Source organism: Pygocentrus nattereri, chromosome 18 (genome assembly GCF_015220715.1).
Source record: "Pygocentrus nattereri isolate fPygNat1 chromosome 18, fPygNat1.pri, whole genome shotgun sequence".
NCBI lineage: Eukaryota > Metazoa > Chordata > Actinopteri > Characiformes > Serrasalmidae > Pygocentrus > Pygocentrus nattereri.
In genome coordinates, this window is record NC_051228.1 from 18222648 (window position 1) to 18249504 (window position 26857).

Genomic DNA, 26857 nt, shown 5'->3' on the forward strand with positions numbered 1-26857 from the left:
CATTTTCTCTGGCACTTTAAATTTCGACCTCCAGTTTTTGAAACTCCAACCAGCCACAATTCTTTAAAATGCATGGTGAAACTCACATGACCTTAGCAAGACTTTCCAATATTCTGCAATTGCAACGTACAGCACTACAGCTGCAACTAGGCCTGAAGACAACAGAGCTTTGGGTCATGTCTCGTCCTAGTTCTCTTTAATTTTCTTTATCTTTCTTTCTTTTCTTTTTTTTGACACAGTGAAGCGAGTTCAGCAGAATCAAACACGTGGGAGTGTTTTTATGTTTAAATGATGGTGCACTTTTTGAAAAGACCAAACATCAAAGATTTTCTGGTTTATACTGTCAGTACCACATCCTTGTGACAGATGCACCAGCTCCTCACAGCAGCCCCAGCAGGTCAGGTTAAAACTGAAAATAAGCATGTTTTGGCAGACACTCGCAGCCCTAATAGAGCAGGTATGATCTCACAGAGAAAATGACCCAGGCTGTTCAACAGAAGGTGGTCCCAGCTGAATGTTGCTCATCAGAAACTATGCTGACCTTGATTAATATGACCACACTATGAATCATCAGTCAGAACAGAGACATGGCAAAGTTTACATAAAGGTTTTAGTCAATCTGAAGTCATTTGTCCAGACCGCAGCTTGTGAAATAACCGTTTATATGCATTGAAACTAGACAACCTGATGAAAACATCCATTTGCATGTTATATAAACAAATTATACTTACAGCACTGCACCAAAGTTTCAGGTACTGTAAAAAATTTAATGATAAAATCAGAAAAAAAAAAAAAACAACAAAATAATAAAAGTAATAAAGAACTGTTAACCTACTTAAGTGTTTTACTAAAAATGAAAACTACACACACAAACGCACACGCGCTCACTTTTTTAGTGAAGAAAATGGTTCTATATAGCACCCAAAATGGTTCTTGTACTGTTATAATGCTTGATATTGTAACAGTAGTAGGGCAAATCATTATTGCAATATGAGTTCTTGCAATGACAGATTACATTACCTTGATCTTGACATGACACCACAACACCAGCAAAAAACGTTAGAAACCTATCGAGTCCTTCTCTACACTGGAACTGAACTGCTCTCCCACGTGGGACGAGTAACTTAACTTCTCAGCCAAACACTAAACACCCAGCACAGCTCACACACACATTTGCAGCCGTACCACTCAACTTTCTTTGCACAAATCAAGAAGTAAACTTTGTTCTTCAAAGCTTTGTAAACCAAATTCTTTTTACTTTTTATTTCAAATGTTAAATGGTGTTTTTTATAAGCAAGTTCACTTTTATTGCCCAGATAAATGTTTTTAAACAACTTGCTTAAGAACCCAAATCTTCTGCACAGTTCTGTATTTATATAAGGGCTTCTTAGTGTCACTCGTTTCCATAACAGTCATCATGATGCCGTCGCACACGTCCAGAAACAGACTGGACAGACTACGGCTGTGAAAATGATTGGATTCCAATGTTTACACTGTGATTAGTCTTCTGTTTATCGGATTACAGTACTATGTACACCATCTCCTCTGATCAGATTCATTAATCTCAAGCGGATTACGCGATTCTATTGTTTTTTTTCCTTACTGACCCATTAGTCGGATTGTTAAAGGATTACAGGCTGCAAGCCATTATGTTAAAAGCTGTGCAGAGGGAAACAATCAGCACTGACTTCAGAGACTTTCAGGGCTGAAAGGTCCACCTGTACCTGTGTTGCGGGTCTACCTGTACTGTACACCGTTAGGAATAAAGGTTCTGTGCAGGTGCATTATTTGCTCATCAAGGTACAAACAATGAAAATGTTCCCTCAAAGACACGGCAGTGGTTTTAAGGTCCAGTTGTGAACCTTAAATACGTGTTTCCAGGTGAAAATTTCATAACAATGTTTCAAAATAGAACAATAAAATAAAAAGCCTGGAGACGAGACGGGTGTGTGGAGTCAATACAAGTTAGAAAATATAATTCAATATAATTTCAAATTGTCTCTAAGACGCTCCGAAGCAAAACAGATACCTTTAAACCAATTTATAGTCTAGGCAACAAGTATCGCTTGACAAAAAATATCGTGGTCAAAAGATGTTTCATAGTCCTGCACTAGCGACACTTGTACGACAGTACAGCTAATTAAACCGCAGTGAAACTGCAAAGAACTGTCTGAAACCAGAAGCTACAGTCAAACTGCATTTACAACAGGATTTTATGCTGCATGGTTGCTACAGCAACCAGAAATCCTACTGTTTTTCCACACGTGTTTCACTCACAGGCTCTTTCTGTGTCAGGCAGGGTTGGCAGATTCACATTCTTCCAAAAGTGCTAGTTAGTCTGAAAGTGCAGCAACTAATTCATTACAACTAATTCATGGCCTCATGTGAACCTGTGTACATTTGTGACAGCATTTTTCATCATTTTCAAAATTTTGGGGAAAAAAACAAAACAATAACAGTTAATTAATTAAAGTAGAAAATTTCCAGCATTAGTCCATAATGAAAATAATCGTTAGTTGGATAAAGCAGTTTCAAAGTGCCCCACGTCGTCCAAAACAGCAGTAAAATCCTGCCTTTAAAGATTGTGAAATACCGTATAGCATGATAAAGTGAAACTAATCTTTTCTGAGATCATTATCATACTGTGAAAATCTCTCGATGTTGCAGCCCTACTGTACTGGAACCTACCTGAGGGTCTGATCAGAGATCACCTACAGCAGATGCTCAAGTCTACCTGCTTTAGACACCTACCTGTAATGGGAGCTTCCACCTCCAGCATGCACTTCTCATGGCGAAGAATGTTGGCGCCCTCGTTGATGATGCGTAGAGCTACGTCTTCCTCCAGACGGCCCTCCTTCAGCAGGTGGGCCTTCAGGAGTTCCACTTTGGGCTTGCTGTCCTCATACAGCTCCTCCATGGTAAGGCGTGTCGTCGGAGGATACGGCACGGCTGGAGGAAAACAGAATAAAACAGAGAAAGGAATTTAACTACTGTACGATGAGCTGAAATACTAGCTTAACAACAATTACTGGTCAGACATAAAAACATAATAGAAAGAAAAGAAAAGAAAAAAAAAAAAAAAAAAAAAATCACCAAATTCAAATGTAAAGCATCAGGTTTTTCGTAGCCTGAACAGCTGTTGTCATGTTAGTAAAGACTAGCTGGCAAAGACTAGCCGACCTAAGCCTCTGCTTATATTATGTTTTTATATCAGCACATTTTGTTGTCTGAAATATGCTTTTAAAGTAATTTTTAATTTGTGTACTGAAACACATATTAACATGTTAAGAATGTTTTTGTTACAAGAATAGCTTCCCCATTTGTAATGTAAATCCATCCATCCATCCATCGCTTCTCCGGGGTTCGGGTCACGGGGCAGCATCCTAAGCAATGAGGCCCAGACCTCCCTTTCCCCAGCCACTTCCACTAGCTTCCGAGGCGTTCTCAGGCCAGCTGGGCATTATTGTAATATGCAATATTATTGTAATGTAAATAGATTTATATATTTATATCATGTAAAAATGAATAATGACTCGTTTTGGTACATAAACTGACACAAACGTCTTAAAATAAATGTACAATACCATCCCTTCAAAGACAATCAACGAATAATAAAAAGCCCTTTGTCCACCTGAGGGTGGAGATTGTAGGTGTGCCCACTAGAAAAATAACGTGCACACCCACTGTTCCACATGAACGACACTTTCTGAAGAAGCCACAGCGGTTCGTGGAAAAGCACACACACTTAGTCAGAGCTGTGTGTCTGAGTAACTATGTGCTGCTGCAGCTGCTGTGCAAATAAAACACTAAATTTCACCCCAATTACATGAATCATGCACTTCTTCACACTCAAAATTTCCAAAAACCACCATCAGACATCAGTTAAAGATCTCTAGCATCACCAGCTTCGGGTTAAAGTGCGTCATCCTTAACAAGGACCCTTGTGGTCGACTGAGTCAAAATCAAAAAGCGAAACCGAAAGGAGAACTTTAATGCAGTAGCTGTCCTGGCTAAATGTACCATAATCTAATTTGGAGCAAACTGTCACACCACCAGGGAACAAGCGAGAATAGATTAGTGGATGGTCCCAAGAGCTAATGCCCAATTTAAATGATATACATTTTATATTAGAGATAGCATGAGATTTTTTCCAATACTGATGCCAATACTGAAACCGTAAATATTGTCCAATACCGATACAGATTTAATATTTCTTCTTTAAAAAGTAATTTTTGCTGGGCTCCGGGCAGTCAGCGTGAACAAGGAATCATGTTTCTCCTTCTTTACTGCGACTGAAGTGATAAACTGTAAGTTGTGAATACTGTTAGAGCAACCCCTGCTGTTTATCAGAGTACCAACGCTCCCCAGTTTCAGTCTCCATTTCCCAAACGCTTTAGCCGAGCATGCTAACGTTATTCCTCCTAATAAACACGCATGTTCAGCTCTGTCTCATTATTCACCACCATCACTGTAATATTTGATCTTTAACATTAACATCTGAAGGTAATAAGAGGGGAATGTGGAGATCTGAGTCTACAGTGTCTGAGATTTTTAAAATGCTTAAAGTTACAAAAGAAAAACGTCTCCCTGTGAAAGCAGTGTTTTATAGTGTAAATAAATGTAGCCTCATTATGCTAGTACAGCTGGCAGAAAACAACAGAAATGGATGCTTAAACAGAAGTTAGGACACTGTCGAAGTTTATCCTAAAGTCAGGACAGTATTTAGGAGATTTAGTCTAGTTAGGATGTTTGTCTAATACCATTTTCTTATCTTGAGTTAATGCTAAGATTATGAAGTGAGGAACTGTTATTCTGTAACAGCCACTCTCCTAAACTCAGTCATGGAGACAAAACAGATCAGATTTCAGAGTTAAGATGTTTCTGTAATTCGGCTACTATTTTACTACAACTTTTATTGAACACACAAGCTGAATGATATCAAAAACTGTGAACTTATGAACAAGTGAGAGGAGAGAGGGGAAGTGTTTACTTGTGTCTGTGAGGGTGAGAGAGAGAGAGAGAGACAGAGAGATACTGACTGACATTTAGAGATAAGATGTGAAAAACAGGGGAAAGTAACATCACTCAACTGAGCAGGCTAAAAGCTCTCTCTCAAACCAATTCCAAAGAGGAGTATCAGGCAGCTGAGAAAGTGGTTTCTGTGGGAGAGAGTTTCTCCCTCTGGAGGGAATGCTGAGCTTTGTGACTCTGCAGACCGTTTGGATACACAAAAAGATACATAACACCCTAAAGGAAAGGGGGGAAAAGTGCAATAGATTCCCTTTAAATTATCTGATTTGACGATTTGTGCTTAGTATATCTCGAGTGCCTTGCTATCCTATTGCTGCTGTAACACTGTGAATTTCCTCTACATTGTGGGAATAATGAAAGCTTATTTTATCTCATGAAATAACAAGGTCAAGAAAAAGTGCAGTAAAGAAAGTCCAGTAGAGACCCTCTCACCTGCAGAGCAAAGGTGGAATTAGCAGAAATGCAAGTGTGGCTGTTTTACCGGTGCAGAAAGAGCAGCTACATGCTCAGAGCACAGACTGGGCATGGCCTAAAGCTGTGGCTGAGCTCTTGCTGAAGAGTATCACACTTTATTAAACTGCAGAGACATCCTGGGGCCTCAAGGCCAACCCAGCGAGTGGCAGCATGCAAGAGTGGAGTGTTAAGAATGCAGGATTAGGCAAAGCCACTGTTCGCCCAACATTCCAGGTTCAGACACAGCTGGTTTAATGCTGCAGACACAATTCCCAGGGTTAGTCCAGGCCACTGAGAAAAGCACCACTAACACCAGCTAGTTACTCACACCGTAATGGACACAGAACCCCTGCTATGCATGCCAGTCTGAACCCAAGTGGTGCTTTGAAGAGGAAATATGTAAATAAAGAGCTCTAATCCAGTTTATACAAACACTTTCACTTTATAATAGCTGAATTCCTATGCTTTGTTCACGTTCGCAGGCTAATGCGACTCAGATCTGATCTTTTTAAATCTGACTCTAGCCACTTTGGCCAAGTTTACACTACAAGCCCCATTGGTCAAATCCGATTTTTTGGCTCAGACATGATGGTTCACACTCGTTTAAGTACATGAATCAAGATGTGCGTGTGCACATCCTAATTAGTAACGCCACATGAATGAATCACATGCCTCATGAACAGCAAATCAACTAACTTGCAGAACAAGCCTTCACTGCGCAGATAATTCACGCTGATCAGCTCTCAGCTGCTATATATACACTCGCATATTTAATATAACACTCAAATTGGAATTCATCAGCTTTTCGGATTTGAGAAATTAGGGCTGTAATGTGAACGTAGCCAAAGTGTCTCAGGTCGGATTTGAAAAGATCAGATGTGTGTGTCCACACAACCCTGAAAACGTCAGATCTGAATCACAGCAGGGCAAAAAATCGGATTTGTTCCACTTCGGCCTGCTAACGAGAATGTAGCCTTTCATTTGCGGTCCTAGATAAAATATGTTTCCAAATTGTGGCCATGTGACTTTACTGGGAAGCTCAGATCAGAATTCATGTGCTTTTCCCCCACTGCCCATGCGCCATCATTGAGTGGCAACAGCGCCGAACAGAAATTAAAGCCTACAAACTGCGGAAAAGGAACACATCTCACCTAGATAGTTCTATATAGACCTTTTTTGAACAGGGATCTATAATGCACCCAAAAGGGTTCATATATTGTTATGGTGTCAAGCATGTAACAATAAAAGCTACAGAAAACTTTTCAAAGATAGTACAGAACTATCTACACCACTTTCACACACATTTTCTATCTATGTGAAGAACCCTTTCATCATGCAAAGAAGCTTTTAATCATGAAAAGGGTTCTTTGACTGTTCATGATACTACATAGAACCATCTTCACTAAAGAACCCTTGGAGAACCACTTTTTTTTAAAGAATACATTACGGCAGAGTTACCTAGATTTTTTTGCAGTTTTGGTAAAATTTTATTTTCATAAAAGCACAGCTATACGTTCTTAAAAAGGTGGTTTTAAGGGGTTCTGTGGTAAAGACAATAGTTCTGTGAACACTCATAAATGGTCAGTTTTCATGCTTTACAATGATGACCCATTCTCTTTCACTCACTGTAGACGTACTGTGATAAACACTACAGTTTCTCATCTATAACTAAAGGAAGAATGTGAACCACTATGGAAAGCCTGTTGCTTCAGAACGCACAGCTGGCTTCATGTCAAGGTTCTGAGTTTGCTGCTGATTTTATCATCCAAAGCCAAGTTTAGGTCAGAGAGAGAGAGAGAGAGAGAGAGAGAGAGAGAGAGAGAGAGAGAGAGAGAGAGAGAGAGAGAGAGAGAGAGAGAGAGAGAGAGAGGAGATAATAGATTTGCATGGAAAGTCACATGACACTACAGAGTTTTATGGGACAGTAAATTTGCAACAGAATGAAGCTGTTAAGGGGGGGGGGGTTGGGGGTCTAACTGTGACAAAGTGCCACTAGTGTGCCAGGCCAATGATACTGCTCAATATGTATGCATCAGACTAGAACCAGGCAGGGTCCTCTTAATTGAGCTACTGTGTGGAAAGTAAGCACAGTAAATGGTTAAACTGGGCCAGAGGGCAGTTTTCTGATGGTCCCTTACTGCATGTGCAATTGCTCAGCATCATTTGACCAACATTTAGCTGGTCACTGGTGGGCATTTTGAAGCGAGAGCAGGCAGAAAGTCTGATCAGATTTCATGGACATACAAACTACATTTTTATAAACATGGAAGCTCGTACTGCCCAGCGCTCAGCCTGGGCACACTCAAAAATAAATAAATAAATAAATATAAATAAAAAGAGATATTGCAACATAATTTATATTTACCATCATATTGCCCAGCCCTGTGTGAGATACCACCTTAATCTTTGTAAAATAAAATATTTAATTTGGCCGCAAAACAGTTGTGCATGTCACACTTGCTTTCCTATATGAGAGCTCGTGGTCACTCAGACTTTTGCGTTGCTCTCCAAATAACCCACTGTGCCTGATCAACGAGAGTAGAGACATCATTTTTTCCCCCCGATTTTACCTTTTATCTTGAGATCAAAGTTACTTTCTGACTATTTTGTGAACTCTAAAGAGTAGGAATGCGCACAGATACTCAAGGACTTGAGAACTTGGTCAACTGATTGAGGTGCCAGTATTTTAATACTGCAATCGCTATTCAGGCACTTGTTCCATTTCATCACAGGAAGATAGAGAAAAAACTTTGTATTTTAACAGGACTGTAAAATGTTGCGCTTTTGCTCACATTTGCAACTAAGTATGCATAATACACTGAACCACTCCAAAACGAAGGCCTGAACATGAGCATTACCAAACATGCGTTTGCTAAGGATGTGACTGATGAGTCAGATGTAGCGCTTGACTAAACTAGCTGATGTTAACCAGGACAGGAAAGAGTGGAAATCTATTCTTCTGAAATAGAAACACTGAGGAAGAAAGACATGTCGTAAAGGACAATGAGCCCTTAAGGGTTTCATGTCTTACTGCTGTGGTCGCATGTGATGCTATAATTTTCTGTTGCAGCCAACAATAGAATATTTTTTGTTTGCTGTCGTCCATTTACCACAAACGTTAATGCAGCGTAACTTGTGTGTCTGTTTGTGGCCATGTCGTGCGTTTCCCTCACAGACCTGTACATAATGCAACAAGAGGGCACACACAAAATGGCCACAGACACATAAAAAAGTTACTACAAATAGAGGTTATAAACCATATAAACCAGGCGTCGGCAACGTGCGGTTTTTACAGCCCTGTTGTGGCTCCACAGCAGAATTAGATTTTAAGGTAAAAATAAAATAATCCTGCTTTGCGGTTAAATAAAACTGATTGTTCAACATAGTTTTAATAATAAATGATCTTAAACGCTGGAGTTTACATAAAACTGCTAATTCACCCTTTAACCCTGAAGATTGACACACAGACTGCTGATCACCATAGCTACGCAGACAATAATCTCACCTAGCTAGTAGCTAATGAAACAGCAAAGAGAGGAATTAAGTACAATTTGGGAACAAACAGACTTATTAACATTCATAATCACTCCAGCCGGTTTCCTGACATGTAATCTGCAGCAAAAAACTGTCAAATTAAAAAAGGTCGGTGGGCTAAAGTCAAATTCTTGTTTGCCAACTTCTTGTTCAAATATTCCCGTTCTACCTTAAATTGTGCAGCAGTTACATTCTGGCACCCCAGGCACCATTTAAAGTGGAACAGGGCAATTCAAACAAGAAGCTGGTGAATGTGAAGCTTTAGCCTTGTAAAAGTTTGAAGACAGAGACATTTTACAAGAAACTAGTTAAGTGCCCTGCCCAAGGGCACAACCGGGTATACATAGTCAATTGTGGGATTTGAACCCACAACCTTCCGGTATAGCTCAGCTAAAGCTTAAAGAAGAGCAAATTAAATGTGTTATTATATTTTTATCCTATACTAGTACATTAGCACATACTGAGACACATTTACAGTCAAGATGTTAAAATGGATATGAAATATTGTGGCTCCCAAGGTTTGATTTTTGTTGAAAGGACAAAACAGCTCTTTTTAACATTTGGGTTGCAACCCTTGGTCCAAACATTTAATACTCAATGAGTTTGATCTTTGGTCACTATATTAAGTCAGGAACTTTTATTTTGGTACATTATCAACTCAGCTTGGACACCTTCTAGAGACTCCAAAAAAACATGAAGACATGAAGAGACAGGATTTACTGTATTCCTTATCTTCAAACAGGCCATGCAATTTGCTCTGCTAACTTCATGGTAAAACTGCAGAATCCAAACATCACCAGTTTTTAATTGTAGGACCTGCCGCAACAGGTATTAATCTACAATACTTCCCATCCGATAAAATCAACTTTGATCTCTTTTTATCCTTTTTCCCAGTTATAAAGAACTCACTGACTCGCACAGCATTCATTGCTAGCCTCCTTAATGACGCTGGCACTCACACTTTAATGCAAGGTCATCAAACTCATACAGAGACTGCAGTGGAACCTCAGGCTGTTGAAGAGGATCTTCTCAGAGGCTGCGCTTTGTGGGCTAAACGAACACACTATTATGAAAGAGAGAGGCTTGTGGGCAGCGCGCATTCACAGCACTCAAACGCAGCGTGTACTTGGCTGGATCACAGTTTACATCATAAAATCATAACGCAGACTGGACCAAAATAATTGGCGATGGTGTGTTATGAGCAAATACTGAAAGATGCCAATCACACAGTCATTTCTGAAAACATCAAGAGAAAGCAAGGAGAGAGAGGAACAAAAAGAAAAGGAGTAAGAAACAACAGAGAGAGAGAGAGAGAGAGAGAGAGAGAGAGAGAGAGGGAGAGAGAGAGAAGGAGTGGGAGACAACAAGAGAAAGAGAGAGGGACAATGAGAGAGAAAGAGAGGGGGAGCAAGAAACAGACAGCAAAAAGGAGAAAGAGCAAAGAAAAGGATTGAAAGACAATTCAAATAGGGAGAACACAGAGCGAGAGAAAAAAGGGAGAGCGAGCAAGACAGTACACTCTCTTCCAAGTTAAACATGCTAAACATTCCGGATATAATTCCTTTAACTAATTCACTGAATAACTGTAGTTATGCAGTTGCCTGTTACATTTGCTCCAATATTTACCTGTAGAGTATTACAGTCTGTCAGAATGACTGTGTGGGTCATATGAACATTACAGAGCCCTTTTTAAATGAACCAATAGAACCCATATTGCTCCCCGATGCCACCCATAACTAATCACAGCCCTACTGTGCACAGCAGTTCCGAGGACCTCGTGATTTTCAGGAATCCTCAACTTCTGCATCCCTCGGGGCTGCAGCAGGAGTGTGCAAAAGAAGCAGCGATGGAGCTGCAGGAGTTTTCCCACGGGATCAGCACTGCTCTCCGTTCTCTTCACAGAAAGTCACATCGGAGTCTGCAGAGAAAGGCTGGACTCGCTGGACGACGCAGATTTTAGTGTCATGAGACCAAGCATGATAAAACTGCGGCAAGTGAGCATCTTATACCGTTATATTGTTGTAAATAAAACAAAATAATAATAAAACAGCCAACATCAGCCCCTAAAACTCTAAGAACCTGTAGGAGGGTGGGTGATACGGAGTCCTGAATATGGGTGGGAATCTCTAGGCACCTCATGATGCGATTTGATTATGATTCAGAGGCTGTGATGCAATTCTAAAACGATTACCGATGCATCTTAAAGCACCTTTTATCTATACAGGATTTCTATTTTCTCACTGTGTGAGGACTTGGTACTTTTAAAGCAAAGGATTTGTAAAGATCCAATATCTTTTATTAATAAAACAAATGGAAGTGATGTGGCAAGTGAACTGGAAGGCTCTCATTCACTGCTTTTGTTTGGAGCACATGAGACAGGCTGCCACTCATCTGTGATAAAATGCACCATTATGGTGAAATAAGATCCTGTGGTAAGGGGGGGGGGGGGGGACACGGCGCACCCGTCACAGCCGTCCTGCCTGTTTCTTTAGTGATTTTAAAACTTCTGTTTTGGTCTCGTTCAGGATGTGTGCAACATGGAAGCATGAAAGCCCTGATTCTCAACGACTGAGAACTGTCGTGCAGACTGCAGGCCACACAGCAACGCAGTCTCGTCTGGCTAGCAGCTAACGAATAATGAACATTTGGAGACAAATGGACTGATTTGCATTTATAAGCACGGCAGTTGGTTTCCTGGTACGTTAAATCTGCAACGAATTCTCCCGTTCCACCTTAAATGGTGCTGCATTTGCATTCTGGTGCCTCAGGCAGTATTTAAGGTGGAATGGGAAAATTCAAACAAGAAGCGACTTCAGCCTCGTAAAACAGTCAAACGTTGAGAGACATTTTACAAAAAACTCTTCTACTTCTGAGGAAAAATGTCCTGGTGGAGCTGGGAGGAAAGCAGCTATAGCTAAAGCTTAAAGCAGAGTAAATCTGTGTTTTCGTTTATATTTTTCAGCCTATACTAGGACCTTAACACAAACTGAGACATATTGGTTTGATTTTTGTTAAAAAAGGACAAATCGTCTGTTCTTAACATTTGGGTTATCAACTCCTGACCTAACCTAGATTTTAATGCAGAGGCTGCCGGTAAGATTTCTCGCTCATCCACGTGTGCTTTTGTTATGTGTTGCACTTCCGCGCTTCCAAACTCTGCCTTTTGCGTTCAAAGTTACACAATAAATAGAAATTTAGAAAATACATTTTCAACATTTGTGAATCGATTCAAAAATCACATCTTGATGCATCCAAGAATTAATGCAAAGTGTTCATTTAATCCAACAAAATCAGTTATTATGGTAAAACAAATGAACCAAGTGACATTTTTGATTCTCTAATGTTTTAAAATATAATCACAAGACTAGTATTCTGTTTATGTAAAGTTGCTGTAACAGTGAGGAAATAGTTTTCACTGAGTACTATTAATCGTTAAAGATTAATAACGGAATAATAAGTACAGAGCTTATTTAGTTATTTATACCCTCTAAGATCCACTTATAACATCTGTGTGGTTTTACGTACAAAAAAGAAAGTTTAGTTTTTCATGGGGAGGTGAGGAACGCTAGTTTACCTCAGGACGTCTTCAATGCTTATGATCCATTCGCTCAGGATAACAAATCTAAGTATAAATGATGGGAATGGGTAATCGACTAACACTTTGCCTTCACTCCAAAAGAGTCGTCTTCCTGTTCACCAGCTTCTTGATTGAATTTCCCTGTTCTACCTTAAATGGTGCAGCAGCAGTTATAATAATGCCTGAGGCATCAGAATGTATCTGCTGCACCATTTAAGGTAGAACAGGGAAATTCAATTCAAATCAAGCAGCTGGCAAATAGGAAGATGACCCTTTGAGTGAAGGCAAAGCATCAATAGATTACCCGTTACCATAATTTAAAGTGGACAGTGAAAATTTGAATAAGAAGCTGACTTCACCATTAGAGAACACAAGTAAGTGCTTATCTGAGCCTCCATACCTGGCTCCTTTTCCAAAGGATATGAAAGGGATTTCAACGAAATTCGTGCGGGATTAATAATAGCTAAAGTCATTTTTGAGGCACGTTCTACAGAAGGTATCTGCATCTTAACTAACGCAGTAGCGCACCCGGTAAAAATGACTGACATGGCGTATTCGAACGGGACTAAAATCACTGAGGAACAGCAGTAATTAATACATTATACCATCTCCTTACGTAAAACTAATCCAGTCTGAATAGGGCTCAAGAGCGGTATATGGAAACCAGGTTAAATAGGCAGATAAAGTAGAGTTGGTGTGTGTGATGTCACAAAATCAATGAATTCAAAATAAGATGTTTTTCCAGTTTTCTATATGTGGACCTGAGAGTAAACAGTAAATGTTGCAAGTTTTAGAAAGCTTACATAATGCACCAAACTCTTAATACAACAAATATATATTAAAAATGATTTTTGTGAAATTTCACTTCAAAACTACATTTTCACATATACCCATCACTGTCCATCACTGTCTCGTGGAAAAAGAGTTCTGAATCATTTGTGATTACTCCTCAAGATAGAGAGCGAGCGCACTGCGGTCGGTTTTGAAATCAGACGCATTTTGACGCAACAAAACTGCAAAAAGAAGCTTTTCTACCTCACTGAACATGAAGCATTTCAAAACTCCTCATTACATTGGTGACAGATAATCCAGACAAATATAAAAATATGATTTTCAGGCGAAATGATCCTTTAAGCTGGTTTTAAAACAGCAGCTCAAATCAATTTGTATGGTATCAGAATGGGCTGGGTAATGATTATAACCAATAACAGCCTAATCTCATCTCAGTTTTCTGCTTAATGGACAGTAGAAGGAAGAGAAATATGTTGCGTCTTTCACGGCTGAGAGAATAAACACAGGACACCTGCTCATTTGCTTCTCTCAACTGCTGCAGTAACACTACCCTCGTGAGCCTCGGGGTGAAGCGCACAGAAACTGAGAGCGCTCAGTTCTTAAGATTTGCATGCAAACATGAAGAGCCATCCGCAGGAAGGACGGGAGATTTTACTGGCAAATACAAATTGGGCCAGCAGCCTATTAACTTCACATTCACTTACACAGTTGGGGTTTGCACCGCTCCTCAGAAACTGCCACTTAATGTTTCTCGAAATTAGTGGAAAATGAAAAATGAGAGGGACTATTTTGCCTCACAACACCCTGTGTGCACCCCTCCAACTCCACCAAGCTTATCTCAACACCATCACATGGAACATCTTTCGGACATGAAGCTTTTACAAGCAATAAACACTTCGGCCATCCGTTTCCTATCTTTACCACTGTGAACAGTTCTGACTCTGCAAGTTTCAGATCAATTTCTCAATATCAATCAAACAAGCTTTGTTTGCATTTTAACAATTTAATTATGAATCAAATCTGACTGACGGAATGCCCCTTTAAACTCGAGGTGGGTTGAAAAACAAGTTTTTATATGTTTTATACAGGTTTCATTGTTTGAATCCAGTTATACAGGCTCTAGTATCAGCTTCCAATGCTGTACCATTCTTGTCAATGCAGCTGTCCACAAATACAAGATTAAGACTGCATTTTTCAATATAATAGCTGCATGATTTTAACAAAAATAACATTACATCACAATGCACTATACTAAAGCATATGTTTGCTACAAAAAGATAAACAATACACATAAAACGTGACACTGTGCTCTGCGTGAAGTGTTCCAGCTGAGGAATGTAAGGAATTAGATTTTAACCTGCGGCCTGGAGGGCAGGTCAAGTTAAACCAGCAGGCTGGAGGACAGAGAGTTAAAACCAGGAGACAGGAGGGCAGAGAGAGTCAGACCAGTGGCACGGAGAGCAGGGCAAGTCACACCAGCGACCCAGAGGACAGGGTGAGTCTAACTGCAGACTGGAAGGCATGGCAAATTAAGCCAGCCAGAAGGAATAAAGTTAAACCTGTGGACTGGAGGGCAGGGGCGAGTTAAACCTGTGGACTGGAGGGCAGGGGCGAGTTAAACCTGTGGACTGGAGGGCAGGGGCGAGTTAAACCTGTGGACTGGAAAAGAGAGGATTCTAAGTCTTTTCCTGCACTGAACAGTCACCTCAACACAAAGTTCAGTGAGTGAGAAACAATACCAACACAGTTTGTCTGAACTGAGTCACACACAGCATTGAGTTCACTTGGTTTCAAAATAGAGAAGCGATCACAGAAACTTATTTCCAAGTTCAATGCCGGTCTTTGACAGCACTGCTCCTTTTTATAACCGCTGCACTTTTGTATGGTCTTACAGGAGTTTGTTGCTGTTCTCTACAACATCTGATCAAACCACATTTGGGAAACCATAAGTGAGAAGACCTTAAACTTTACCAGTCCGTCAGTTTACCTCTTCAGGGAGCCTTAATCTTATTTTTACTTAAATTTTCCAAAGTGACCCGAATTTGTCACGGTATTCAACAGACATTAATGCTAATTTTAAAAGATAACCTTTATCATAAAAAGATTACCTTTATCATAATGATCCTCAACTAACTGACCCATCCACGTTCTCCAGACATATTAGTTCTTTTTTGGGCTACTCTTGTAAGATTGAAAGAGCTTTACACCCCAATAAGAAGCTCTTGAACATTGGGATTAAAGTTGATTTACAACATTCAGCTGTTTAAAATGGTTTGCTGAAGAGGTGGTCTGTGTTATTGTAGCTAATTAAACCTAAACAGAAGGAAACATATCATAGCCATCACGCCAAAATTAGCTCGCTAAATAAAAAAATGAATTCAGTGAACAGTGTGAACCGTATGAACAGAGTCTGTTCTACAGTTTCTCATTAGGTTGAATGAATAACTGCCTCTAAATGTAGGTATTGTGATATAAACTGAGTCTGTTCCACAGTTTCTCATTAGGTTGAATGAATAACTGACTCTAAATGCAGGTATTGTGATATAAACTGAGTCTGTTCTACAGTTTCTCATTAGGTTGAATGAATAACTGCCTCTAAATGTAGGTACTGTGATATAAACTGAGTCTGTTCTACAGTTTCTCATTAGGTTGAATGAATAACTGCCTCTAAATGTACGTGTTGTGATATAAACTGAGTCTGTTCTACAGTTTCTCATTAGGTTGAATGAATAACTGCCTCTAAATGTACGTGTTGTGATATAAACTGAGTCTGTTCTACAGTTTCTCAGCTTGTCGACTTTCACAACAGTAGCTCTAACAGCACACATCTGCATGTACAGCATGGATAGGCAAATTATGGTGCGTTTACGATTATGATTCTTTTTGTCCAGAAACTGTGCCCCTATTCTCCACAGACATCAGCTAACCTACTTTTCTGCCCTGAAGTCTCTGTAAGCCTGTACTACATACAGCCAGTGCTCACATCCCAAACTTCAAACTCAGACACATGCAACATCACCACACCACTGTCTTGTACCCGAGCAAGAAAAAGTCCAAGTTGTCTGGCAGCAGGCCTAATCAAAACATTCAACAGCACTTAACGCTGTGGGCTGAGAGAAGTGTCGTTCGTCCACGAGCTCTGGGCTTCAGCTGAGCGCTCATCAACACGCCGTCTGGCAGCGGACTCAACTCCCACTCACCACTTCAATCACAGTCCAGCTCCAAATCATTCACACGGCCAACAAGAGAAATACCAGCCTGCTTTATTTCCCTCTTCTTTTGTTCTCAGGTTCGTGATGAAGAAACAGAGCAAGTCCTCCAAATAACTGACAACACAGCATGAGAAAACTTGGGCTCCTCATTTCAATTTAGAGAGCTTAATATTTGACGTTATTTAGCTCTAATCTATACTCTTCAGGGGCTACTTTAGTGAATAAAATGGTTCTTTACAGAGCCATGGACACTCAAAGAACCCTTAAACCCTAAAGTGTTCTTGCATCATGAAAGGGTTGTGCATGAATGTGCATGAATGTGCTATAGACGGGTCTACATAGAACATTTTTCAAAAGGGCTCTTCCATTGTGACGCGCTTGACACCGTAACAATAGAAGAACCTTTTCGGGTCCCATACAGAACCATTTTCAATAAGGATCTGTATAGAACCATCTTTCATGAACACTCAAAGGACCCTCTGCATGATTAGAGTGTTCGTGGTTCCACACAGAACCATTTTCTTCATTAAAGGACTCTCTTTTTAAGCGTGTACACTTTATTCTAAGGGTGGGTAGTGGGGATGGAACTTACAATGTTTTCAACAGCCAAAAATATAACAATGACCAGAACAATACTTGTAGTGATCAATATCATTAATCAATATCAGACCCACATTGAGTTTTGTAACAGTACACCTTAGGAATAATAGAGAACTGGCTTCAGTGCTGTCAACGCTATCATGTCTAGAGCCACCAAAGCTAAGTATGGGCAAGGTTTTGTGATTGTTAAGTAAACTCAAAATACCTAAGGGGAACATCATACGCCTAAAAGTCAACAGAATCCAGTCAGTAGTATAAACTGGCTTATTGGACACTAAACATTAGAGAGATTTTCAAGTCAAGGCAGATAACGTTATGTTCCAAGGCACTGATAATGATTCAGCTTTGAAGAGAGTCTGTCTTTAATAGCCCACAACACAAATCCCTATACCACCAATGCTTTAAAAATGAGCCAATTATGCATTGTGAAATGCTGACTATGACCAAGATATTGGACCACATAAGCGCATGGGGGCGTTCAAGTCCAATCCGGGAACCAATTGTCCCAGTAAACACTGCCTGCAATAACAAAATCATGGATCACATGTTCACCTCTTTTTTTGCACCAACTGACAAAACAGTAACTATGATGATTTCATTAGTAATGCACAGCTCTGATATTCTAGTTTGTACTAATATACTAATACTAACCTTAATAAAAAAGGCTGGGTGTCGGCTGGACATCACCAACACATTTTGACACTATTTCTAAGCCATGGTGGTTAGAAAACAGCTTATGAAAGATACCAATAGACTACTTCATTGCATTGTTCATCTATTCACATCCCATGTATCTCGGTTTTCGCTTTTACACATAAAACGGCCCGAAGCAGTTCCATCTATGGAGGTAAAGGTCAGTACAGGTTACTGCTGAACAAACGAACGAACATGTCATTATGATTTTTCTGAGCAATACTGTGGTTATGATTTAAACTGTGATGTCTTCTATAAACTGAATAATGAACGATTCTGGCTAAGACCACCAGTGTATACTTTTTTTGGCTTGAGGCTTGAACACTTAACACAGCACACCAGGTTGCCAGTTATTTGTGGTTGTGATGTTTGGTTGCCTCTGATTTGCTGAATTCATCGAAAAGCAGCTCACAAGTTCCATAAAATTAGGTAAAATTTCCCAACTTAAACCTTGTATCAACAATCAACACTCACACTTAAAGACAGGTTTTCAAAGGTTCTATGTAGAACCATGAACATTCAAAGAACCCTTTGCAAGATTACAGGGTCCTTTGCATGGTGCAGCGGTTCCTCGCACTGGTGTTCCATATAGCACCAAAAAGGGTTCTTTTATTGTTACAAGCTTGCTATTCGCTATTTGAAATTTTCCCATTTAAAGTGGGATTTCGATACGAAGTGATTAACCGTTCAGCTCATACTGCAAGATCATCGGAATCTCTACAGGGAGAAAAGGGTGGGATCGGTGCATCCCTGTTCGGCTTAGCAAAGATGATAAGCAAACCGCCTCTCAGATCATTCAGGGTGAAGAACTGTTGGACTGTCCGACAGCGGTGTTTACAGAAATGACCCAGAAGTCTCGTGAGGGACCCAGTGCGAGCAAGGAGATGGGGCAGTTTTAATCAACGGAGCCAAAGTTCCCCGGAGCTCCTTTACGCACACAGATCCAATTAGTGCACTACTCACATAAGCCTGTCCACTCTGACACAGGGAAGTCTCTGACCTCGGGCGGACACAAAGCATTTTCCTTGCCTATATCTAAAGGGCAAGGCAGGTCTGCCAGTAGAAGTGGGCGACATGGCATAAATCTAATATCACAATACTTGAAGAAATTATCGTGATACACGATGTGCCGCGATTAGAGATGAACAATTTGGCAAAAACATCTAATTGCAATGATTCTGACTAATATTATTAGTGATTTCAGTTGCGATTATCTTCTATAGATTAAGGTCCAGGCCTTTTTTTGGCCAATAAGACCAGAACATCCACTTTTTCTGGCTTGAGGCTTGACCCCTGAATGTCGTGGTGTGATGTGACAACACATGGAGGTGTAACTGGATCTAATTGGTCTAACTCATCTACGGTCAGCTCACAAGCTCTGTGTTATTAGGTTAATTTCCCCAATTAACACAATGCTGTTGATAATGTCGACAAAAGTAAAAAAGCTCTTGCAATTTGAAAATTGTACTTTCAATTAAGCGATTAATCTTTCAGCCGCAGTCACGATACTTTTTTCCCCCCAGACATCTGACCAGAGGAAAAAGAACCAGGACATTTTGATGTACCAGTACCAGAACACCAGCTACATCTTAAAAACACTTTCAAATCCACAAATGCAATGATTTCAGTTCTGTGCAGGTATAATTTTCAGTCATCAAGGCACAAACAACATAAATGTTCCCTCAAAGGCACAACAGTGGTTTTAAGGTAATTGCGTATTCAATGGATATCAATGGATTATGATGACAGTTCCTATGTTCCCTGACTAAAGGTACTAAGATGTACCCTGGAGGGTCCCATCCCAGTGACAGTTAACTACCTTTTCCTGTCAAGTTGAGATGTATCATGTGTGGAAAAGCTCTACATCTCAACCATCTTGTCCAGCTAACAGTGAAAGAGTGATTTTAGGCATATTATTCAAAAACAGCCTGGTAACAATTTATCTGCACTAACAAACCTTTACCTGACTTTACTGTGAGAGGCACTCTTAAAAAAGATGGTTCTTCAAGGGTTCTTTAGTAAAGAAAATGCTACTACACAGCTCCACAATCAAATCTTTGATTAAAGGGTTCTTTGCATGATGAAATGGTTGTTTACATGGATGGAAAATATGCATAAATGTGCTATAGACCGTTCTATATAGGACCTTCTCAAATACGGTTCTACATAGCAGTAACACTAACAACAGTGGAACACTTCTGGATGCTATATAAAACCATTTTCAAAAAGGTTCTATACAGAGACATCTAAACACATTCTCCATCGGTCTGAAGACAGCTTACATGATGCAAAGAAGGGATCTTTGCATCATGACAGGGTTCTTTAGACTGATGGAAAGCATGCATGAACATGCTAGAGACAGTTCTGTACAGAACCTTTTTGAAGTGTTCTATATAGCACTCAAAAGGTTTCTGCTATTGCTACAGCTTGACATTGCAACATTAAAAGAACACTTTCGGAGGTTTGATAGAGAACCATTTTCAGCACATTCTCCAGAGAACCCTTTAATCATGCAAAGGGGTCTTAAACATTCATATTGTACACAGAACCATTTTCTTTGCTAAAGAACCCTTGAAGAACCACATTTTTAAGGGTGTACCTCGCCAGCACTATCGAGCTTAGCCCCAACCAGGGTCTTGGTCTGAAAGCTGGCAGTTGGATGTTCGCTGCCCTCAGGCTTGACAGACAGGGGCAGAAGAAGGTTGAGAGAGACGGCACAGACAGCTTCCGTCAACTCAGGGGGCTTAAAGCTGGGTCAGATTCCTTCTGAGGCTAAAATCAGCCACACAATGGCGAAGTCAGACTGGTAAAACATGAATAAGGCGAAACCATGACTTCTCCATTAATGGACAGGTTATGCAGTTGCACTGAAAGCAGCAACAATTAATGTCTAATTAGTTCATAACTAATTATTTATTATTTGGCTTTTCGCACAACAGTGAAGAGACATTTGAGCTGCTACTTTTGCTATTTCCATAAAGGAGAGCCAAGTGAGATCCAGAACACCATCACTGCTGTTGTGTACAGTTTAAATGTGAGCAAGAGAGTTTGGTTTAATCACAGTGTCAGTGTTTTGCTTCACACGCTGTCCTCACAGCATCCATTACTACAACCCCAACAAGAGAACATAGTTTGTGTCCACCTTAAGAACCATGTTAATAGTTACTTCTGGCAGTATCTAACCGAAGTGATGGGACTGATTTGACAATGTTTTCCATCCACACAAACTGATAAAGTTACCAACAAAAAGAAAGACCCTCAGTATTATAAGATACATTACAGGGCTTCTAACTGCAGTCTTGAAGCGAGCGTCCTTTTGAATAGGAGTCAAACTTGAAATGATATCTCTTCAAAACATGTTTGTGAAGGTCATCAATGAACAAGAGCCAACAACATCTGCCATTTCTTCATCCATCAAGTAGAGGTGGGCGATACGGCAAAAATCGAATGTAATATTGCAATATTTTTTGCGTATACTGTCAGCACTTGCAACTTAACACGGACCAACGGCATGCTTCACTTTAAAGAGAGCAAAATGAATCCCGTTAACCTGGATTTAGTGCAACACAGTTCACAAGCATTGAATAAAAAGTATGCTAATCACAGTTTTTGACAGGATTTTTATGCAGCACTACTTGCCCTTTTTTCTCTTCAACTGATGTCTTAAAAGAATAGACAGTGTGACACCCAGTATGTGGTGAAAATTTCTTTAAGTATCTCTACAGTACAGCTGTGCCATATTACCCACCTCTACATTTACACTAACTGGCCAAGAAAGCTGTGAAAGCAAAGGGCAACGCCAGCGAATTTTCTAAATCCTTGCCAAAATCCGTGTCGTTCAAAGTGGTTTAGTGTGAAATGCTCTGTTCTAGAGAAACTCAGTGAGTCATAACTGTTCACAGTGGTGGTGACAGGAACCAGACGTCCACCTCTTAGGGGTCCCCCACCGAAAGTTATTACATGAAATGGTTATGAATTCACTGCCTGATGACTGAGACACTGTTTTATGACAGTTTTGAGAACCTAAAATCCATTCATGGTGGAAGGACGAATGCAGTGCTTCCTTTGTGAGGCAAAATAATAAGAAGAACTTAATATTTTTTATGTTTATCACTCTTTTATCACCACCAACACTCCACACAAGACTCATAAGACACGTGTGGATTCACCGGCGGTTTTGGATAATAAGTAAAATTGCTAAGTGTATTTGCGTTGTAGTCGTGGTTCCGATCACCATCACTGTAAAGAAATCGGAGTCTCTAGAAATGAGCCATGTCACACCAGACTTTGTTTACGTCTCAACCAATGAATTATGGAGGAATTTTCGAAATGTGGTGGAATTCGCCTTTAAACTGCTATCTTAGCTTAACTAGCTGGCTAGCGCTGAACGTAAGAGGTATATTTTTTTAAATGTTACCTTTAACCGGCCTTTCGACAGTAGATTGTTTGTTCTGGTCCTTCGCTGACATCCTTTAACGAAGTCCCTTTTCTTCTCTCACAGAAAAACGAATTCCTTCGCGTAGCTAACCACCTAGCTAATGGAGTTAGCTAGCTAGCTAGCTACGGCTCCGCTGTTTGCGACCGGAGGCTCCGTGTGAAGCAGGCAGACAAACCGCGGGCTGGATCTGGATCGCGGGCCGGAGGTGGGCGCAGAGGGACAGAGGGGGAACGTAGGGGGAAAGGGGGGAAACCGCTGCAATGTCTGGAGTTTTATTTTGCGCCGTCTGTGTCCGCAGTTTTAGCGGAGCGACCTCCGGGCTGCTGCTGCTCTCTGCGGAGGCAGGGAGGGAGGGAGGGAGGAGGATGAAGCACTCCGAGCAGGAAACGCGCCGAAAACGCAAAAAAACAGTCCGGCTGGAGTTGCTTCGGTGTCCCTGCTCTGTCTCCGGCTGCGGCCCGGAGTGTCGGAGGGTCTCCTGCTGTTTTTAGTGCATGTGCGAGCCCCGGCTGCGCTGCGCTGTGCGGTTTATCTCCGTCTCTCTCCGCCGCGGCGCACGGATTAAAACTCTAATCCACCAGCAGCATTTCCTACAACATGGCGAGGCGGGAGGCACGCAGGGGGTTGTGGGAGATGTAGTTCAAACTGTCAAAAAGCGAATTTCACAACAAAATCGAAACAAACTTTTCCCAAATGTTGACACATTTTGAAAAAAAGCATTAAAAAAAAAATTAATAAAGTGTTCAGGGTAACCGTCAAATTTACAATCAGAATTAGTGGGAAAAAACTGAAAACACGGGTGGACGAAGGTAAATAAGCCTTAGTTTTAAAATCAAAAGTACAGTGAGTTCTTTAATATTACAGGGAAATATGATGTGGTTTCATGCGAAGTGGTTCATTGTAGATCCCTGCTGTAATCAGGCGTCGTCTTGTCACACAAATATACCAAATATAGCCATTTAATTTACTATGAAAAACCACCAGTGAACCTACTTGTCTCTTCTGAGTAAAATACAGGTACACACAAGCTTTCTTTGGGAATTAGTGCAATACAATGGACTACCTCTCCACCATGAATGGGCTTTTTTAAGAAAGGGGGCAAAATTCTATCATAAAACAGTGTCTCGGACATCAGGCAACGTATTCATAATCATTTCATGTAATAACTTTCTGTGAGGGAGTTTTTTAGAGGTGGACATCTGGTTCCTATAACCACCACTGTGAACAATTCTGACTCGTTAAGTTTCTCTAGAATACATTTCACATCAAACCAGTCTTAATGACTCTGTTTACACCAAAACCGCTTTTTTATTCAGAAAGTTTTTAACAATTTGGTGGAATATACCTTTAAGGAGACCCTTGTGGCGGCCGGCACGAAAAACAGGTCTCTTTAATAGAATTTGCTGATTAAAATGTTATAAATTCTTACATTTACAGCATTTAGCAGCCTCTTATCCAGAGCGACTTACAAGAAGTGCTTTTTCTGTCTAGAGAAAGTATTTTTGCTAGTTACCAATAGCTTAGAGAAAAAGACAGACCTGAACTCAGATACTGCTAGAAACAAAAGTCACTGTAGATACCCAGAGAAAAAGGAAGAGTTGAGCACAGAACAATGCAATACAGTAAACTACAATACACAGTGCAATACAGTGAAATATGATATACAAGTGGAGCACAATGTATTGCAAACAATCCTTATTTCAATGCTCATTTAAGCGCTGTGTGAAGAGACGGTCTTCAATCTGTCACGACAGTAAGAGACTCTGCTGTTCGGACAGCCAGTGGGAGTTCATTCCACCACCTGGGCTCCAGTACAGAGAACATTCTCGACGCTCGTCTTCCACGCGCCTTGCAGGACGGCGGGTCAAGCCGACCTGTACTCGAGGCTCGAAGGGCTCGTCGTACAGTTCGAGATTTCACCAATGCCATCAAGTAGGTAGGGGCTGGTCCATTTTTGGCTTTGTAGGCGAGCATTAGGGTTTTAAATCTGATGCGTGCAGCTACAGGAAGCCAGTGAAGTGAGTGCAGCAGTGGGGTGACGTGGCTGAACTTGGGCGGATTGAAGACGAGCCGGGCTGCCGCACTCTGGATGAGTTGTAGAGGCTTGATGGCCTGCATGGGAAGACCAGCCAAGAGGAGTCGCAGTAGTCAAGCCTTGAGATGAAGAGAGACTGCACTAGCACCTGGGCGGCCTCTCGGGCGAGGAAGGGTCAGATCCTGCGGATGTTGTACAGGAGAACCCGGCATGACCGAGTCAGGTTCACGATGTGAGTCGAGAACAATAACTGGCCATCCAGACTTCACAAGAGAACAGCATGTACATTTGTCATTTTACTCAAGCAGAAATACAGAATAATAAAAACGTAATTAGTCTGTTTACACATTGTTGTTGTGTCTCAGATACACTGATGCTCTGTAGTCCTGCCACTCCACCCACCAGCATGTAACAGTAACATAAATCAGCCTGTTTCAATAACGGATTTAATTAGCCCTCCTCCACTTGGCCTCATCTTTTCCTCTCTGATTCAATCATAAGGGCAGGGCCATTACTTTATTAGCTCAAGTGAAGTTTATTAGATGAGCCCTCGGAGGGGCGAGGAACCCAGCCCAGATAGCAAGCATATATCGGTCAGCTGGCTGGATGCAGTTCACACCCCACTACTTTTGGTCCACCCTCTGATCACCCATATTACTGTCCTGCATACAAGGACTAACTAGTTGTTAAGCTCCTCAGACTGATTAAATGCGCACAGCCCTTTATATTGGACAGCAAACTATGACAAATATTACAAGAGAATTTCCCCATTTTGGGACTAATAAAAGATCCACAAACAATTGAGAGAAAAAAAGAAACTGGGCTTAATATGAAATGATTGTAGAACGATGTTGAAATGTTGCTGACACTGCGGTAAATTAAAATGATTTACTAAACTAATACAGAAAGGAGGATGAAACAAAGAAATGAGGGAAAAATAAGTAAATTGGGCTGTGAGTGGAACACGAGTTCTGAAAAGTGGCTTTTACCGTACACTCCTAACCAGCAAATGACACAGTTCCCTTCTTAGCCCCCCTTTCACAAGCTAAAGGCTACAAGGCTAACAACCAGAGAGCAGAGATACAAAAGTTTACAGCCAAACAAATTCAAGGTATTGAAACGGCACCAGTCTCCCAGCTCTGCCCTGTACATTTTAATCTAATAACCAGTTTAAGGCAGTAAGATGATATTAATGAGCTGACTGGGTATGTTGGGAGCATAGGAATGCAAAAATGTGCAGAGCAGGGGGGCTCCAGGACCAGGATTCAGGATCCTGGATTCAGGATCTCATCAAGCGAAATAATCTTAAATCTAATTGATAAATCAAATCAAATTTATTTGTTTAGCGCTTTTTACAACGGATGTTGTCGCAAAGCAGTTTCACTGAATTCCAGAAAAGACAGTTTTAACAAGAAGTGTAAAAAAAACCCAGGTGGGCAAGCCAGGGGCAACAGTGGCAAGGAAAAACTCCCTCACAACTGAGGAAGAAACCTTGGGAGGAACCAGGCTCACCAGGGGGGACCCATCCTCCTCTGGTCAAACTACATAAGAGTGATTATACTACTAATATTAATAGCAGTAGTGTTAGTAGTAGTAACAGCTAGGAGTCTATGAAAACATCAGTGTAGGGTGGGCAGCTAGTCCAAGGTAGGTAGTGGTAGCTGGGGTGTGGGCAGCTGGTCTGAAGAGGGTAGCAGGAGGGCTCGAGGGTATCGTTTGTACATAAACAGGGAATGTGAACATTTCCAGTGTGTGGCTAACGACTCCGGCAGATCTTATGACAGCTTAACTAAAAGGAGAGAACAAGAAAGACACAGACACTGCAGCACTCTGAAACAGTTTGGCATCCCTCCGCTCCACCGTCCACAAACCTGAGTGACCACGTGCGAGCAGCGGGACGACAGCACCAGCGTCTCAGTTTACTATAATTCCCTGTGTCCATTGGCCCCTGGACCTGCTGCCTTTATCTAAGGGGGAATATTACCTACCAAAAGCTAAATTGAACAAGTGAGTTTTCAGCCTAGTCTTAAAGATTGAGACTGTGTCCGAGTCCCGAACAGTTTCTGGAAGATCATTCCAGAGTTTGGGGGCTTCATAAGAAAAAGCTCTTCCCCAGCTGCAGCCTTATGAATTCTATCCATCCATCCATTTTCTAAGCCGCTTCTCCTTCTGGGTCGTGGGGGGGTGCTGGAGCCTATCCCAGCAGTCTTCGAGCGGAAGGCAGGATACACCCTGGACAGGTGCCTTATGAATTCTAGGAACTATTAATAAGCCAGAACTCTGTGATCTGAGTAGTTGTGATGGCACGTAATGGGAAATAAGGTCTTGCAGGTACTCAGGAGTGAGCCCATGTGGGGCTTTAAACGTCAATAAGAGAATTTTATAATCAATATGGAATTTAACAGGCAGCCAATGAAGTGATGATAGCCCTGGACGGATATGATCAAATACAACCCTATTTCCAAAAAAGTTGGGATGCTGTGCAGAATGTA

The 26857-nt window shown here is 40.9% G+C and overlaps 1 protein-coding gene across 3 annotated transcripts in view; it reads right to left on the reverse strand.

Annotated features, from left to right (window-relative positions):
• The window catches only part of ppp3ccb (protein phosphatase 3, catalytic subunit, gamma isozyme, b), a 60105-nt gene extending 37195 nt beyond the window's left edge, over positions 1–22910 (reverse strand). For all 3 annotated transcript variants that reach the window (XM_017719479.2, XM_017719478.2, XM_017719477.2), the window contains exons 1-2: positions 22310–22910; positions 2752–2949 (exon numbers count right to left, since the gene is read on the reverse strand). In XM_017719479.2, coding sequence (XP_017574968.1) covers positions 2752–2949; positions 22310–22361 — 250 coding nt within the window. In that variant the 5' untranslated portion in view covers positions 22362–22910. The remainder of the gene's footprint in view (positions 1–2751; positions 2950–22309) is intronic.
• Positions 22911–26857: the final 3947 nt, after the last annotated feature.